This window comes from Manis javanica, chromosome 4, assembly GCF_040802235.1.
Source record: "Manis javanica isolate MJ-LG chromosome 4, MJ_LKY, whole genome shotgun sequence".
Taxonomy (NCBI): domain Eukaryota; kingdom Metazoa; phylum Chordata; class Mammalia; order Pholidota; family Manidae; genus Manis; species Manis javanica.
In genome coordinates this window covers 48,421,266-48,440,567 of record NC_133159.1, presented here as the reverse complement: position 1 = coordinate 48,440,567, position 19,302 = coordinate 48,421,266, and the positions used below count along the sequence as shown (strand labels likewise).

The following is a 19,302-nucleotide window of genomic DNA, read 5'->3' as shown; positions in this document are numbered from 1 at the left end:
TCCAAGCCCTGTAATAAGACAGGCATGGCCCAGGCAATTGAGCTAAGGGCTTTATATGTATTATCTCATTTAATCCTAATTAGAATCCTGTAAAGTGGGTACTATTAATATGTCCATTTTAAAAATGAGGAAACTGAGGCTGAGGAAGGACAAGGCTCTTTCTCCAAGTCACACAGCTAGTGAGAGGGCAAGCCATGTGCAGCATCCCATGCCAGGGCTCATAGTCAATACAGCCTATTGTTTTTCATCCCACCTGTCACCCCTCCACTGCTTCCGCCTTTCTTGGCTGTTTGATGTGCTCCATGGCAGCAGGCCCCTCCTTTTATTGCAGCATCTTGAAGGTACTGTGATTGGCTTATTTGTCCTTGTCTCTCATTAGACTGGGAGCTCCTTGAGGGCAGGAACTGTGTTTTATTTATCTGTGTATTCCAGTGCTCAGCATAGTATCTGGCACAGAGTAAGTGCTCCAAAAGATGCTTGTTGACTGAGTTGTACTGACTTTTTTTTCTACCTGCTGACTCACGTTGCTGAAATCCCATATGTCCTCTATCAAAACTCATCTGAGCTATGACAGCTCTAGCATCAACATTACCAGGCACTCCTGGGCTTTAAGTAGTGTGTGAGTGTGTGTGTACGTACATATGCATATGTTTGTGTGTGTTTATATGTGTTATGGCATCAACTAAAGCAACTATAGGGTTTTTTTTTTCCCAAAAGCTTGTCTACATCAAAAGCTTTCAGCCATCACATTTCTTTAGTTGCCTTTAATCTGGAAAGTTCCCGTAGCCCTTCATAGCCTTTATGACATAAACATTTTTGAAGAATATAGTCCATTAAAAAATAGAATGCTGCCCATTTTAGGTTTGTCTGATGTTTCCTTATGATTAGATTCAGGCTGCACATTCCTAGCCAGAATGACACTTTGTCCTCAGGCTATCACATCTGGGGACCCATGATGTCCTTCTGCCTCGACACTGGAAGTTAATTTTAATCACCCAATCAAGATGTTGTCTTATGTCTTCTCTGTATAGTTGACATTCTTTCTCCTCTTGTAACTAATAAATAATCTGTGAGGAGATAATTTAAGATCGTGCATACATCCTGTTACTCATCAAATTTCCTGGATCCATCAATGATTCCTAACTGTATCTATCTTTAATATGATGATTACAAGATAACAATTCAGCAATTAAGTATAATATTTGATTCTAGACTGGATGCTGTATACAGGAGGGGAAAAAAATGCCACAAAGGACATTATTGAGTTACTGACATAATTGAAATATTAATGGCAGATTAAATAAAAGTGCTATGAGAAAGATAAGTCTACTGAAATTTATTCTCAAATGACTCATAAAAAAATTCATGTAAGTATATTTAATGTATAGATGTGCGAATATATATATATGTGTATACATACACACACCCCTGTATACATATATATGTATGTGGATAAAACATACAAATGATAAAGCAAAGTTGAGGTAAATGTTTAAAGGTAAGAATTTGGATGTTCCTTGAATTCCTAGTCCTGCAACTTTTCTCTACATTTAAAATTATTTCCAAGCAACAAGTTAAAAACAAGCTTTTGAGCCACCTATAAACATTAGATGTCCTGCCTGAAGCAAGGAGAGTCATTCATTTAATGACTTACACTGAATCAATTAACAAGCACAAGTTTCTCCTGCACTAAATGATCCCCAAGGTCTAGTCCAATAGGATATCCTGGGGCCTGATGTGAAACTTCTGTCTCCACGATAGGGCCTGTGGGAACAGTCAACCAAATAAGGTCGCGAATTTGCAACGAAAGACTAGTTCTAGTTGCACATTCCTTAGTTTGCTTTATTAAAAGACAATAGGCATGATGAAATGATACCTAAAGGGTCTTGAATGTAAGGTGAAATGACACAGGTCCCTGACACAATGACATAGAACCTTCTGGCACTGGCACTTGCAAGCTCTGTTCAGTCCCCTTTCATGATGGCTGCATACTCCTTCTGGTGTTCAACTAGCTTCAGGAATACTTGGTATTTCTTGTCATAATATCTGTGGGAGAAAAATGAATATGCTGAACGATCTCGGATAAAACTGTTACGCAGCTTCCCCTTACATTTAGAAGAACTGGACTATATCTTTTATGGTTTTGTAGACACCTCCTTTTTTTGGAATATTTATGGAGCATCCTGAGCAATGGGTAAGCACAATTTACATCTATTATTTCTAACCTACAAGGGGTGTTATTATCTGAGCAAAAGCCATGGGAGAGCTAAAATTTGGCAGGGCTGGAAAACAAACTCAGGTCTGACTTCAAAGCCTCCACCATCATGTACTAGAAGGCCCAGGCTTAATACACAACCCTTCCCATTCCCAACTTCAGTGAATATTTCATAGATGACCAGCCCCAGGTTTGATGACTGATTTAAAACCACAGCCTGACCAGGGATGAGCCTGGACATTTTAATCACCTGTTGCGGGTTTCACACCTATATTTCCTTTGCAGGCTGACTCATCCAGGAGGCCGATCAGAACTTGGTGTTGGCCATCAGTCAGATGATGGAAGGGAAGCCCAATCCCAAAGGGATAATAGCAGCTCAGACAAATTCAGCTTGAAGGCTTGCAACGTCATCCTTGCTCCTCTTGGTCTGGGGTTGCTGACACGAGGTGAGGGGCTGATGGAGCCACTTTAGCACATCTTGGTAGATTCTGGGGTGCTCTAAAGTCATTCTAAGGGAGCTTTGGTGTGAGCTTGTGAATTGGGGGACAGAGATTGTAAGAGTAATGCTGGACACACACACAGGGACTTCTCCCTGTAACATGCAGAGCTAAGTAAATTAATAGACATTCCCCCAACATTTCTGCTTTAAGCATAAGAGCTGTAATTGGGCCAAATATGGAGTTAATAGGCGGACTCTAAAGCTGGGGCTTGGATCTCAGTTTGGCTCATTACTAGCTGTGTGAGGTTGGGTATGTCAGTTGATCTGTTTGTGCCTAAATTCCCTCACCTGTAGTAGGAATAATTATAGGATCTACTTCAACAGAGCTGCTATGTGAATTCAATGAGATAATACATGAAAAACACTTTGAACAGTGCCTGGCTCAAGGTAAATGATATCAGTGCTGGTTATAGTTACTATTTCAAAATAATAATATTCCAATATTACCATCAATCTTGGTAATGTCAATGTTCTAGTAACACCTGCTCTATGAGCCTCCAAATTTATTAATCATAGAATTATTTTAGAGACAGCAATTTTCTCCTTCTAGTGATACCGTACAACAATTTAACATTAAGCAATTCTTTCATTATATAAGATGGATTTCCTCACTTTGGAAACTCAGAAGTGCTGAAAGGGAAAAGCATTGGCTTTACTGGTAGGCAAGCCTTAGTAACTTTGGGCAACCTCTGTAAATGGTCTGAGATTTCTCTGCTCTAAGAGGGAGATAAGAGTACCTGTTATAGAGTGACTGAACTTTAGACAAGGAAATGAACATGAATTCTTTGTGAGCTACAAGTGCTCACAAATGGGAACTAATATTGTTCTTATAACTTTTATATTATCTTGGAATGCTAAGAGATAGACTATTTTTCCTTTTTTATACAAGGGAAGCTGAGGTCCAAGGTAATTTCTTCCTGTGCTTTTCATTTCCCAGTTTTTTTTATTGTGGTGAAATACACAAAGCTTGAAATTTACCATTTTAGCCATTTGTAGGTATATATCTCAGTGTCATTAAGTACATTTCCATTACTATGCAGCCATCACCATCACCCATCCATAGAACTCTTCTCATCTTGCAAAACTAAAACTCTGTACCCGTTAAATAATAACTACTCCCCCCTTCCCCACAGCCCCTGGCAACTGCCATTCTACTTTCTCTATGAATGTGACTACTTTGGGTACTTCCTGTAAGTGGAATCATACAGTATTTGCCCTCTTGTGACTGGCTCTTTTTACTTAGCATACTGTTCTCAAGGTTCATGTCAGTCCTTCCTTTTTAAGTCTGAATAATATTCCACTGTATGTATATACCACTTTTTCTTTATCCATTCATGTCAATGGACACTTGGGCTGCTTCCATGTTTTCACTATTGTGAATAAAGCTGCCATGGGCATAGGTGTACAAATAGCTCTTTGAGACCCTGATTTCTGTCCTTTTTGGTATATACCAGAAAGCAAAATTTCTTAATCAGATGGCAATCTTATTTTTAACTTTTAAGGAACTACATACTATTTTCCACGGTTGGTTGTATTTTACTCTCCCACCAACATTGTGCAAGGGATCCAATTTCTCCAAATCCTTATCAACAGTTGCTATTTTCTGCTTTTTGATAGTAGCCATCCTAATGCATGTGAGGTGGATGTAAGTTTTCATTTGCATTTCCCTAATGACTTGTGATGTTGAGCATCTTTTCATGTGCTTATTGGCCATATGTATATCACCTTTGGATGAATACCTGTTCAAGTCTTTTGCCTATTACTGATTTGGGTGTTTGTGTGTGTGTGTTTTTAATTTAGTAGTTCTTTGTATATTCTGGATATAACTTTTAAAGCAGATATATGATATACAAATATTTTCTCTCATTCCATAGGCTGCTCTTTATTCTGTTGGTAGTCCATTTTGAAGTACAAAATTTTCCAGGGCACGTTGAAGTGACTGCTCTACGTTCACATATAAATTCGGCTTGAGCATAAGGCTGAGATTTGGGATTTTCATAAAAAGCGTGTTGAACCACAGTCACTAGATTATGCTGTGATCCTGACTTTTAAAATCAACTGAATTCCCTCTCTTCCAAGTTCTCCCCATACTCAGTCAGTGGCATCTGTAACCTAAGTAAATGTCCCATGCAGATAACGTGATTTGAGGCAATGAAGAGGTAGGTGTGTGACTTGCTCTGAAGGAAACCGGCCCTCTTTCTACTTGCAAATCTTAGGGCTGCCTGTAGATGGTGCTAAAGTACCACGAGTGCCGTTTCCCAGAGCCTGGCTGGCGGCTTGACAGCAAGAAGGGTACTTTTCAGATTTTCAAAAATCTTTCAGGATTTCCAGAAAGAACTTAAAAGCAGACTTCTCTCAAAAGTCTTGGGAGGCTGAAGAGATGGAGAAGAATAATCTATTCATAATTTCAACAAAAGAGGGAAGCTGCTAGCCCATGTCTCCCCCTGCCACACGTAACTCAGACCTCTCCAAGTTCCTGAGTTGAGCTCCCCCTCCTAATGGCCTGCCTTCTGACCCCAGCACTTACGGAAGGGTTTATCTTCAGGAGGTTAACAACCCAACTCCATTTGGAGAGCTTCTTTAAGGAATGAAAAGGAATTGGATTTCTTTCTGCATGGACATTTCCAACTCTGATAATACTGATAGTACTTGGGTGGGATGAGCACCTTTGCCTGTTACAGGAGGTGGGATTTGCTTTTATGTCTTAATCTCAAACCTAAAATTATAAAAGGCACTTGTACAGTTGTCTCATCATCTTCAAACTCACCACCAGTGACTTAATATAGCTCTTTTTCATCTTTCACCTGGATTAATGACAAAGCCTTCTATCTGATCTCTGGGCTTCTATCCTGATCCCCTAATTCATTCTATCCTGAAATCTGCAGCTGACCAGGTCCCACCACTGCCTGAAATTCAGTTTGTCCATTCTACCTGTAGGAGGAAGTCCAAGGTCTTTAGTAAGGCCTCAAAGCTAGTGAGATGACCCCCACCATTCTCTCCACATCGTTTCACCTTCTGCCATTCCCCAGCTCCTACTTTGTATTTTGAAATTATGAATTGTTTACATGAGCATACCAGGTTGTTCCCACCTTTAACTTTGCATCTGTCATTCCCTCTACAGAGAATGTCTTTGCCCATACTGGCCTGTCCGACAGTTTCTTCTAAGCATTTAAAGTCAGTTTAGACTTAACCTCTTCTCAAACCTTTTCCTTATTGCATACAGGTCACATTCCTTCTTCCTTGGACTACTTTGTCACCTGGTAATACTTCTATTGTAGAACTTATCTCTTCGGTCTGAAATGATCTATGGGCATAAATAAGATTGTGTCTTATTCCTCTCTAAGTCCTTCCTAGAGGCTAATGAGCATAATACCTTGAATATACCAGGAGATCAATAAATAGAGTGAAAATAAATAAATTTTATGAATTGGGTTAAAAATCAAGGTTATGTAGCCGTCAGTGCCAAGCAATGCAAAGGGTGGAAGAAAGGAGAAATGCTACTATTGTCCTTTGATGGAGGATATAAGAAATCCACTTTTAGAAGAGAGAAGACCAGATTTGTTGCTAATGACCTAGGGAAAAGAACACTGTTCCAAGGGTTCAGAAGTCTGTATTTGACCCCCAGGTCTGGCCCTGCCTGGCTTGGTGATCTTAGGTATTTGACAGTGACTTTACCTATCTGGGATTTCATTTTATCCAATATTAAATGAAAGATGGTGTTTGCTGATGTCCAAGGTTTAGTTGAGCTCATAATTACACGTGTTTATATGGCCTCATTCCTCAGCATTGCATATAAAAGAACACAAACTTACCTTTTATCCTCAAGTCTGGGAAACACAACTTTCCCAACTTTGCTCATTCTGGCCATTGCCTCCTGTCAAATGGAAAACAGAACACAGAGAGCTGAGTTGGAAGCTGAAACCAGACAAGGCTTGTCATGGGCAAGAACATTCTAATTAGAATTCTCGTCCCCTTAAGACAGTCCTTTTTTTTTTCAACTTATTTTTCTCTGGTGATAAGAATAAAACCCAATGATGATTAAAAGTTACTTCTATGAACACAAAGCCTGGGCTTAATAAATGGTATTATTGAGGGTTCCATGTCATAAGCAACCCAGAAGGCAAAGCACTTTTGTGATCACCTGCAGGGAACAAAGGGAGGAAATTATTTTACCTTCTTTAGCCTGAACACAGGAGCTTAAAAAGTCAACATAATCAGCCACTGCATGCACTGTTTACTTAACTCAAGATAACAATACCTGGATGGGACCCACTTTGCACCTGCACTTTAGGATAAAATGTTTAAGACCTTTTCATTTCATCTTTAGCTCTTTTTCCAGCAGTGTCTGAAATTGTGAGTACGGATGTGAGACCTCTGGGCTGAGTTTAATTTACTTGAGTTCTGAAATGTGACTTCAGGACATTCTTGTCTTTAAATAGGCTAACTGGGAAGACAGCAAGCTGTAGTGTTTTGGTGGATATGGTCTGGGGTGTACAGCATCAAGCTCTGCCGTGGATTGTGTTGGCTCCATCATATGAATGGGAGGGTTAGATTTCCTTGGGCAGTTCTCTGGATGCTGGTGAGACTATGGGAAAGTTAAGGGGAATGGAATGAACCTAAACTTTGTAGTCCAACAGATTTGACTAGGGAGACCACAAGCTCTGGCATGACAAAGGCCCCAGGAATGGACTGCCCCCCCTAAGCAGGGCTATTGTTAAGGACGTAGTCATTCTGGGGTCACATATGTACAACCTCATATTCTATATATTTCTTAATCACTCACTATGTACCAGACATTGTGAGAGTGATACAGATTTGCATAAGACATATTCTTTGTCCTGGAGAAATTTACATACTAGCTGGGGAGGAATAAAATGTAAAAAGCTGACAATTACACAAAATGTGAAAGTCCCTGGGTATCTTCAAAGCATATCCAAGTGTTGCCTGCCCATCCTTGCCACCTTACCATGATTACATATACATTTTAATTTGCCACAAATTTCTTTCTGGAATGCCATGCATTCGCTGGTTTATGTGCTTGGAATTTGTTTTCTCCACTCCGTGCCCTACACACAAAGCCAGGTAACTGTTTAACCTCAGCACCTAGACTATCCTTAGGGTGCACTGAAGCACCTTCTATGTGCCAAGCCCAATATGCAATATATATGGAAGACACAGGTGAAAGATTTGTGGGTCCTTTCATCAAGGAGCTCACCATGCAACGGAAAAGACATTTCCTGTAATCAATACAGAGTGTGATAAATACTCTTGTTAGAAGCAGATAAATTTCCTTTGGGTAGTTATCCAAGGGCTAGGGCGCCTGCCACTTTTCCACCGGCCTCATCACTCACACAGACTTCCAGTCCAGCGAGGACGCTCTGCCAGCTCTTCCCCCAGGAGGGCACGAGCATTCTGAACGAGTTAATCTGGTTTCCTGGCCCTCCGGGGATTTGACAGTGCTGATTGTGAGATCAGAGACGCCGAGAGGAGCAAGCACATTGGCAGCAGAAACACTCTTAGGTAAGGAGGAGATTTGAAAAATTATGAAAAATTACTGGAAAGGAAACCATGGCGAGAAGGTGAGAGCTAAGAAAGGGCAGTCTGGGCTCTTTGTGCAGAGGATCCAGTGTCTCTGCAGACGTCCCGGCCGCCCCGCTCGGCGCGGGAATTTCGAGAGCTGCGCCCCGCAGACGGGCGTCAGCACGGCCTCCTGCACGGGAAAAGCCTCCACTGAGCTGGCCCCGGTCGGCTCCGTCGCCAGCTCGGCCGCCCGTCCTCGCGGGGTCTTGCTTCCTCCCTCAGCGAGGCTCCGCGGCGCTTGCAAGGAGGACTCATCGCCTCTGGATCTTGAAAATGCCCTCGGGGATCTCCTCTGGGTGGCGCTTACGCCCCCGGCGTGAGGCGGCGTCGCAGGACTGGCTTCTCCGGTGGGATCCGGGACCCGTGTCATGGAGAAGGTGCTCCGTGAATGCCCCTTCTCTCCCCACGGTAACAGATGTGGGGACAACCGGCGGGCAGCGGGAAATTCTTTCCTCTTTTCCTTACATTACCTTTGTTTTTTTTTTTTGGAAAAAAAATGGTTGAGGAGCAAACACCAGCAACAGAGATTCCAAAGGTTTAAAAAGCGGGCATTTTGTTTCTTTTAAAAAGTACAGACTTAAATATTAAACTCAGTCCACTGAGGTTTCTCTGACCCACCCCTGCTGCCTGCCTCCCACCTAGATGGGGGTATTTGCTCCCACAGCGACTTGTGCTTCCATCTTTCTGTTAACACATCAGCCTCCCCAGCTAGACTGTGAGCTCCTTAAGACAAGAACTGTTATAATTATTTTCACTGCCAGACTCCGCATCTGGTGTATCATATGCATTCAGGGAATGTCTGCAGGATGAGTGACCTTAGGGATCATACATGTGACAGAAGGCTAAAATGGACGTTTGGCTGAGATCTAAAGATGACGGATATAAGACACCAAAGTGAACTGGAAACAGACCACCCTGAAGAATTTGAAAAAAGGCTGGTTGAGGACCCATTAGTCAACTCTTAAACCTTTCATCCTTATGGAAGGTCAGAAAAAGAGATGGATTTTAGGAAAGAGTTGTTGATTTACTGCATATCAGGCCTCCTTCCTTGGGAGGGGTGGAAGGGTTCTGCCGGCTCACACGTCAAGAGAGCAGGGCTTCACTGAGACCAACAGGGAGCCTGGTGTGTGCCCGTGGGGCTGCGGGGCACAGTGGATTAAGTGTGGCTCCTGCTGGAAGAGAAGGACCAGCTGGCAGCTGTACAGGGAAGGAGCGGTTGCACGGGGATCAGCCGGCACTGCCAGAGTCGGTCAGACTTCCGAGGGCGTGGCTGGTTCCCAGGGATCTGAAGTGGCCTACACATGGCAGGGCTGTCATACACCCTATCCACCGTGGCCACCTAATGAGGCAGAGAGAGTCTGCATAAAGAAGGCTGAGACGACCTACTGTATTTCTAAGGAATAAAAAGAGTAAAAAATATTCTAGAATAGACTGGCATTAACAAGGTCAAGATAGTCCAAGTGAGAGGTTTCCAGAAGAAGACGGTTTCCAAACAAAACCTACGATGGAACCTAGCTATAAATGTCCATTAAGCGAAGAAAGCATGAAACCCATTTATGGCAGTGCTGATCAGATAAGAATTCTTCTGCACCCGTGATCTCCCTTCCCTTACACCCTCCAACCACCTCGGAGGCATGAAAGAAGCTCATGCGCCGGAGAGAAAGAGCATGAGGAAGGCAGGAGACCGAGGATAGCTGCCTGCCACACGTGCAGCAGGCCGCAGCTGCAGGAGGCCGAGCTGTCTTATCTTCAGGTGGAAATCGATGTGATGATTATTAGCTGTTCCTTGATATTCTAATTCTGAATTCTGGCTGTCTCGCAACTTCAAAAGGCCATAAAACTTGTATTATCTAAGTGGCTCTGTATGTATCTAAGAAAGTAATGGAACTACCGGAATTTTTAACCAGGGCAGAGAAAAACTAGCTCTGTGGCCCAAATGGAAGGGGCAGTGGGAGTAAAAAGTACAGCCGATCCTCAAGTCCATCTCAAGAATTGTTGCAAACACAAATTACATGTGCATGATAAACACTGATGACAATGTACTAAAATGGGAAAAGGTTCAAGAGCTGAGGTGTTGATTTTTTCCTCCTAATTTTTTTTTCTGTGTTTTCTAAGGTTTTTAGAGTAGGATATATAGATTGGATAATTGTAAAGAAAAGTAAAAATGTGCTGGATTCTAAAAAACAGTCCTGCTTATACAGGCAGTTGAAATGACTGGTGCTCATGCCCTTCTCCCCTGGGAGGCAGGGCTCATTATGGGGATTTGACACAATATGGAGAACACCCAGAGAATCAGCGCTGTCATCAGGCACAGCAGCACTGAGTTTTCCAATTTCACCATATAATTAACATAAAACTGGAACCTCATGAAGCCACTGGCTGCAGTAAATCTGGAAACTACCACAGCACAATATGAATTTATTATGGAAATGCTGACACGTGCTAAATATAGTCACCCCCCACAATATATTTCCGTTCAAAGGGTTTATTTGAAGTTGGCCTCAAAATTCATACTTTTTTGTCAGCAGGCAGGAGCTGGACAATCTGATTTTGCAGCACGCTACCCTCTTTGTTTAAGAGTCTAGACAGCACAATGAATACAGTGACTTTTCTCTTTCCTTTTTGCCCACACAATGAAAGCTTTTTAAAAACAAAATATTTTGTAAAATCGCATTTTAATCACTTCTTTTCTTTCTCTCTATAAGGCAGAGCTATAAATAAACCATGAAAGTTCACATTTGATCATCACTTTTGAAAGCAAGTGAAGGGTTTCTGTAGGAAAAAATAGGGGCCCTGTACCATCGCCATGAAAGACGGCATTCATGGGGTCTGACCCTCCCTGCCATGTCGAGGCCGAGATACCAGTCCTCACACACTGCTCGCCGCGTCTCTGGCAGCAGCATTGGCAGTCCTAGGTCTGTGTGGGCGCGGGAAACACCCAATTCTCATGTGTTACGGCCTGGCTGGGGAGCTACCAAAGGGCTTTAGGCTACTCCGGGGTGAGTTACCCAGGGAAATTTGGTTAAGGAAAGGAAGGGGCTCTTTAGCGCCTATGTAGAAGATGGGGGCCCCAACCCCATGAATGGCAGATACACTAATGCTGGCAATTTGGGGAGCAGGTGATCTGCTACCTTCTCCCCTGTGCAGGGAGAGGGGAACAATGGCTTGAAGATTCAGCTTAGCCTGTGAGGTAGTCTAGAACCTTGGCACCACAGGGACTGCAAGCTTGGCAGTGTCCAGAGTCACAGCTTACAGGGGAGGATGACCAGGCGCTGGTGTGGTGGCAGCTGCTCTGAATTCCCCAAAGGCAGGAACCATGTCACTTTAGCTCTCATGGCTACCATGGTCTTGGCACTTACAGGTGCTTGGTTAATGTTTGCTGAGTTGCTGAACGAAAGGATGACGGCTTTCATGAGAGAGACAGTAGAAGATCACCTAAACCAGAGTTTCTAAAATGGCAGACATGCCCTCCAGTGAGTGCTCAAGATGATACATTAGGATTCTGGAAAAAAATACTGGAGGTGCATTTATATGATTTTTAGTCTAAAGAAATTCATTAAGCTTTACTAGCATTTAATATGCAGACTGTTACCAGATTAATCAGTTGGTTCACACATAAGACAGTCATGCATCACATAAGATGTATGAGTTTTATAAGAGAAGAATGGGAGCTTTATAGCACAAAGGGGGCAACAGCCTGGCACGGGCCTCTGTCTCCAGCTTCCAGGGATTTGCTACGTGTAGCCCTTTATGTGTTCTAGGGTAGGGGATTTAAAGGTATTACTTAGTGTTCTTTAACCCTCACAAAATGGGCAAGTGCCTGAAGGAGATTCAGTCAGTGGATTAAAGGTAATGATGATAACTCAGATTCAACTAAACAAGAAAATGGTGGCACTTTTACTCAGTACCAGCTTTTCATATTAAAAAGCAAAACCAGTGAGGACCTAGTCAGTAAGACAAGAATTGGGAAAAAATCAAAATTGTCTAGAATACTGTTTGAGATACAAATACACAGGCACATATAAAATCATTTAGAAATCATCAAAAAATCATTTAAAAGTCAATAAAAGCTCATCTGGCCATAGATGTATAGTGCACCTTTAAAAATTTTGTCATGTTACTGTGAAGGCATAATAATAAGCAAATATTTGAAATATTTTATTTCAGCTATTTTTCACCTGTTATATAGTATACACAGTCTATAAGCAAAACAGAACACAACTATGATTTTTCATAAATAAGTTTTCCTGCATTGAGGATACAAGCTTGGAATTTTCTAATTGACACAGTATGTGATCCAAAAAGCATGGTGTCCATTGACTTAGCAGCCAACTCCCGTGACCATTGCTATGTTACTGGTCCAAGCCAGTATTTTCCAGATGCTTACTCTATGCTGTGCCTATGCTACCTGCTTTATGTATATGACCATATTAATCCTCAAAATGACTCTATGACATAGGTATCATCATATACCTCCACTTTATGAGCCAAGGAAGTGAATAGAGTATAAGAAACAGAGTATAGTTACCCAAGGTAATAAAGCCAATATAAAGTAAAGCTAGAATTGGAGCCCAGTCTGACTCCAGGCCTTTGCTTAGCCCTACACTTAGATGAGATGCTGCTGTCCTCCCCATAATGCAAAAAGCCTGACCTTTGAGGCCCCTTGTGTTCAGATCCCACTTTTGCTGCTTAGTGTTGTGTGATCTCCTTGGGTGAGAATGAGTGTGAGTGTGAGTGTGTGTGTGTTGTGTGTGTGTGTGTGTGTGTGTGTGTGTGCATGGGCAATGCGATCCACCAGTAGAGCACACTCTACCTTTTTTTCAGAGATGCTGACACATAGTTCTGAAATACATGAATCTGATTTCTTGAGGAACTCTGAGTCATTTTACTGGAACAACAAGTTCACATGCTAATGTGTGGGTTGGGGCACATGACCCCTCCACAGAAAAACAGAAAGTATAGCAATGTGATTTTCTTCCTCCAACAAGCACTAAGAAATGACTAGTTGTTCTTTTATTTATTTTGTTTTGTTTTTCTTTCAGACACAGTCATCTTTTGACCTGCACCTGGTATTCTGTGTCATCTCCATGCATTGGAGACAAAAATGTCAATTTAGAAGCAGGAAGTGCTTGTAAATGATGAGAGAAAGGAAAGAGTGGGCGAAGACTTAATCATTAATTGTGATAATGAAGACTCATAACATTTATAATTTTAATACAGTCTGTCTACCCACATACATGCACCTATATGTCTTGTTTACAGTGTTAATTACATGGATGCACACACTTATCAAAATTCATCAAACTGTACACTTAAGATCTGTGTATTTTACTTCATAAATATATATGTATACTATATCTCAATTTAAAAATAAAACACTGTATATATGTATGAGTATGCAATGATATATTTATATTTTATTTAATTTTCAATTATATAATGACAACCAAACAGAAATAAAAATTTTAAATGCCCAGTTCTCCAACTTCAACTCTCAACTTTACCTCAAATTAGTCTCTTGATCATAAAGGAAGGATGGGGGTGTGGAAAGTCTATAATTATGCAGGAAATGATAATGTATTTTAGATAGTGGAAACATATGTGTTTTAGATAGGCATGGGATCGCACTTGGGCTCTGCTACTTAACCAGACATCTGAGCTAAGCCTTGATTTTTCCGTCTATAAAGTGGGAACAGTAACATCCACTCTCAGCATTGTCGAAAATTCCAGTATCCCATTCTCTGACCATCATCTCCCAACTGGCTTCCTAACTTCCCCTTTGGTACAATAAGAGCTGCTGGGCCAGTTGGACTGATTTTTCAGAGAGAAAATATACTGTAGTGATTAGAATGATACACTCTGACTTATAAGAGACTGTCCGAGTTTGAAGTTGGGCTTTACCATATACTAGATATCATGGACAAATAATTTAACTTCTTTATGCCCGTTTCCTCTTCTAAAACTGGGAATAAAACCAGAATGCCTCTCATAGGACTGTTGTGAGATCACATGAGTTATTTTTGATAAACCACTTACAACAGTGCCCATACACAGGAAATGCTCCATAAATTTTAAATATTTATTATCCCTGGCATGCAAGCTCCTTGTGGCCAGGGGTTTTTATTTAACTCAGTTACTACACTAAGAACTGTGCCTGGCCAGAACAGGTAACCCGTAAATATTTGTTGAGTAAATTAACGAATGGGGAAAATTATGTTTTGTCTCTCTGGGTTTTTACCCACAATACTTCTGACACCAGATGTGTAGGTTTTTTTCTCACAACAATCAATTCACCAACTCTGTGGAGACAATTCTGTCTCCTACAATTCAATTCTGACACTACCCAGAGGAAGCATCAGGCTCTACTGGCTTAAGGGATCAGTCCCACAAGACCACCTCCACTTCAGGTGCAGTCACAGGTCGCTGGCCTTCCGTACTTCTGACTGACTTGCTATAAAGGGGGTTCCCCTGGCCAGCCCCCTAACCTCTGTCCCCTAATTTGCTAGAATGGCTCACAGAACTCAGGAAAATAGTTTACTTGCTATTACTGGTTTATTATAAAGGGCACAACTCTGGGAGAAATGCAGAGGGCAAGGTATAGAGGGTAGAGGGTGTGGGGAGCTCCCTTGCCCTCTGGTGTGAACCACCCAAAGTTCTCCAACCCTGCTATTTAGGGTCTTTTACGGAGGTTTCATTACATAGGCTTGATTGATAAATCATTGGCCACTGGAGATTAACTCAATCTCCAGCGCCTCTCCCCATCCTGGAAGTCATGGTGTGGGGCTGAAAATTCCAACCCTCTAATCAGGCTTTGGCTTTTCTGGCAACCAGCCCCCACACCGAAGCTGCCCAGGGCCCCTGGCCACCCCTCATCTCATCAGTATACAAAAGACACTCTTTTCACTCCAGAGATGCCTATGGTTTTAGACATGTGCCAGGAAACACGGAACAATATTAAATATTTGTTTTTTGTTATATCACAGTCTCACTCCTACAAACTGTAATAGACTTCCATTATTTTCTGAATGAAATTCAGGTTTTGTAGAATGGCCTAGAACTTGTGTCAACTTCACACTTGTGTCAGTGTCCTCAACTCCACCTCACTTCCTGTTCACTGCACTTGCCGTACTGAAAACACACCTGCCATCTTGCTGTTGACTGAGCGTGTTGGGCTGGCTCCTGCCCAGGGTCTCCCTGCCTCTCTAAGGAAGGCTCTTCTGGATCTTTGGTTGTCTGGGTGTTTTCCTATGATGCAGATCCTCTTCAAATAGAATCTCAAGGAGGCCACCCTTGGCCACTGTTGGCTGAAACAGGTCACTTCTAACAAATAACCCTCTATCATACTATCTCCTTTCCTTGTCTTTATAACCCTTCAGAGCACTTAGCATGACCTGGAATTATATTGTTAATTTATTTGCATCCTTGTTTATTGTCTCCTTCTTCCTCTGTGGCCCTTGCCTCTACTCCTTGCTCCTAAATCTAAGTTCCATGAAGGCAGGGTTCTTGCCTTTCTTATTTATTGATGTAGCCCTAGCATGGTGTTAGTTAAATGTCACTTGAAAGTGTAAACTTGTTGATTGCCAATTTTAGCAAGGCACTGCATATTTATGTGCTGTCTCTTCTGATGCTTGCAAACATTCGGTGACAAAGGTCTTATTATCTAAGTTTACAATGAGGAAACAGAGGCTCACACAGGGTCAGTGCTTGCCCATGCTAATAAATGGCTTCACTAGGATTTGAAACTTGCTTTAACTCATGAATAAGACCAGGCCCATTCCTTGAAGAGCTCACAGTCAATAGGCAGCTCTCTAATGTTAGTTCAGGACAATTTATCTTCCTCTGATGACTTTGGGGCCCTGTAAAACCCTAAAAGCTTGCTTTCTCCACTGTCAAAACCAAATCCAATTATAGTCATTATTCTGTGCTTACAAAGGCAGGAAGGTAGATTCATTGATGTATAGAAAGATTGTTCATATTAATTTATGAAGCAAAATTGCTGCCAGCTGTCTGACCCTGAGTAAGACCCTTCCTCTCCCTGGGACTCAATTTCCTTATCAGTAAAATGAGGGGGGTGGATTAAATTATTTCTGAAGTCTTTGCCAGCTCTGTAATCTGTTGGTTCCATGCACATGTCTTTTTTTGATTAACTCTCAGTTGACAAGTGAACCAGTTATTTCCAATGGCACATTTTAGTAGGGTTTTACTAGGCCCACTATGAGAGGGAACAGACCCACTGTGTTTCCCTATCAAGGCACAATTTCATTTTAATTTAGGCATAGCAAAAATGGTACAGGGTCATGTTTCTGTAATAGGAAAGGCTACCTACCACTCCTGTGATATTTTGAGGTGGGGTCCTGATACATGGCCTAGCTACTAAGGGGTTGGGTCCAAATATGAACAGCTGAGCAAGTATTCACTGTATTTATGTAAGTATGACTTGTGTCTTAGGAATTTTCTCAGAGCAAAATATCAAGCTTCTTGCTAAAAGCATCAGACTGTAGGCTTCAAAACTGCAAGCCATGATCCATCTAATAATCTATTGTTGACTAGGAAAAATAGGGTCCTGCTGATACTGCTGGCTGAAAAGGTAAAAGAACTGCAGTGAGTTGTAGTAGAAATAATAACAATAATAGCTCAACAACAATAATAATGGTAGCTAACATTTATTGCATACTTACTATGGGCTAGCGCTGTATTAAACACTAATACCTTTTTCCACCTCATGGTAATTTCTAGAATCTCAATCCTTTCCTTTTCTTTCAATCCATATGCTTTTTCTGGCTTTAGGTTCTTCCATAGCTGGGGTAGAGCTCACCATCTTTTATATCAAACACAATGACCAGCAAGAATCACCCCTAACATTCTCTCAGTTGCCAAATTCAATTAGTACCTCTAATTCACAGGAATCACTTAGCCAGGCTATGTTTCATTTATAGCTGTAAGGGAGATACTTTGTTTCAGATGGAGCAGGCCAATGGGAGACTGCAGCTCAAGAAAGCACAACATCCTGAAAGCTCTCAGGGTCTGAATACCTTAGAAATGTACAGTACTTGCTTCCAAATTAATTCCATTCTTTGGCCAACAGATAAGAAACTGAAACTGGCAGCAAAGAACTAAAATGTGATGGTTTTAACATACTGCACAATGACTAAGCTACAAGGGACGTTGGGTAGTCAGTAGGGAATTTCTTTGGGTTTAGGCTGGTAGGTATCCAAATTACCTAAGACGCAGGGTCTGTCTATCGAATCATCCACCCCACCCCACCCACTCTTCAAAGCTTTCTGTTTGGGATCTCCGACTCTCCGAGGCCTAGAGGTGGGGCCTGGACACTCCGGTCTAGACTTTGGGAATGGCCTTCACCTGGTTTACACTACAGAAGTCCCTCTGGCTAAACCAGAATTCATTTCAAATCAGCTTCAGGAGGGAGAAGACAAGCAGAGAGGTTGAATCTGATGTCAGGAGTTGGGGAGGCCAAGGATGGCACCAAAGGAAAAAGGCAAGAGAAGGGCTAGAAGGAAACGGGGGAGCCAGCAGGGTGGGAAGAGGTAGAAGCGGAGGTCAGACAGAGAGGGGAAGGCGTGGAATGCAAGTCCAGGATAAATCACTGTGGTGTCCTTTTTTACTAGGTTTATAATGTTCTTTTGTTCCCAAAGCTTCAAGGTTTCCCTCTGTCTTGGCACATAGCACACAGTAGGATAAATGCCTGTTTACTTATATGTCCCCGCTCCCAACTAGACTGTAAGATCTAAGAGGGTAGGGGCCATTCATTTTTATCAGTATTCCCAGTAACTGATATACTATGACTTTTTAATAAATACTTGTTGAGAAAGAACGAATGAGTAGACAGATGAACGGAAGAATGAATGAAGAAGGGGTGGGCTATTTGTGCAAAGCACTAGGGGTCTCCCTCAGTTGCACTTTTTGATACTTTCTGTCAGGTCAACATATTCTTCATTGTCAGATGTCACTCAGTTAAGATCACGGGTCTTGGACTACCTGGATTGGAATCTTGGACCTTCTAACTGAATAAATGGCTGGGGCAAACCACTAACCTCTTTGTGCCTCAGTTTACTCATCTTGAAATAGAAATATTAGAAATAACTATTCATCGAGTTGTTAAGGTAAAAGAGAAAATGCATGCAAACCATTAAAATTAATGCCTGGCATAAAGTAATGGCTTAAGTATCTTGAGTTATTTTTATTCTTGTAATTATTATATCCATCTCTACTCCAGGACTACATAGAATCTTGCAATGTTTTTTTTTTTTTTGAATGTTACTGTTTAAAGACAGTATTTCATAATCTGCAACAAGTGAAATGCTGCCTGGGCAGGGGTGTGATAAGGAGCATAGAACAAAGGAGCCGTTTAACATGGAATACCAGGTCATGCCTCTGGTCAAAGAGGGGAAGGAAGGTGAACAATGAGCAGAATGAGGCTGTAACAAAGAAAAGCTATAGAGGCTTCTAAATTTAGAAACACGGAATTTATTTTTGGGTTGGACTTCCAGGTCTTTTACATAAAACAAACAAAGAAAACAACAACTTTGTCAGCTGTGTTTATGAATATCAGTGTGCTCTGGGTTTCACAAATATAGGGAATTTAGTCTGTGTTCCTCTGGTTACTAAATTATAGTCAGGCACATGATGTACTGGAAAAAGAGCTGATCTGGAAATCCGGAGGCTCTGGTCCTGTATTAATCTTAGTCTGGGCTCTGTAATTTGGAATAAATTGCTTCCTTTCTTTGGGTCCCAGTTTCCTCTTCTCCAAAATGGGAAGTTTGAGCCAGATAATGTTAGTTTTGTTGTTCAACAAACAGTTACTGAGCACCTATTGTGTGCCAGGCATTGTGCTAGGCAGTGTGGATATATGAGTGAACCAGCAGCTCTGATTCCTGACCTCATGGAGCTTAGCATCTTCTTGAGACACAAGGCTATAGGAGATGACCAGGGGGAGACAAAACTAGCTGGGGGCTGAGAGAACTACATGAAGGTTCAAAAGGAGTTGGCC

The 19,302-nt window shown here is 41.8% G+C and overlaps 1 protein-coding gene across 9 annotated transcripts in view; it reads right to left on the bottom strand.

Moving 5' to 3' along the window:
* Positions 1-1,815: 1,815 nt before the first annotated feature.
* FGGY (FGGY carbohydrate kinase domain containing) overlaps positions 1,816-19,302 on the bottom strand; it is a 409,199-nt gene continuing 391,712 nt past the window's right edge. For 5 of the 9 annotated variants that reach the window (XM_073234006.1, XM_073234009.1, XM_073234014.1 and 2 more), the window contains 2 exons: positions 6,527-6,588; positions 2,565-2,745 (listed from right to left, as the gene is read on the bottom strand). In XM_073234006.1, coding sequence (XP_073090107.1) covers positions 2,592-2,745; positions 6,527-6,588 — 216 coding nt within the window. In that variant the 3' untranslated portion in view covers positions 2,565-2,591. Of the gene's footprint in view, positions 2,047-2,564; positions 2,746-6,526; positions 6,589-19,302 lie in introns of those variants that run through there. The other 4 variants (XM_073234008.1, XM_073234011.1, XM_073234012.1 and 1 more) reach the window with 2 other exon arrangements.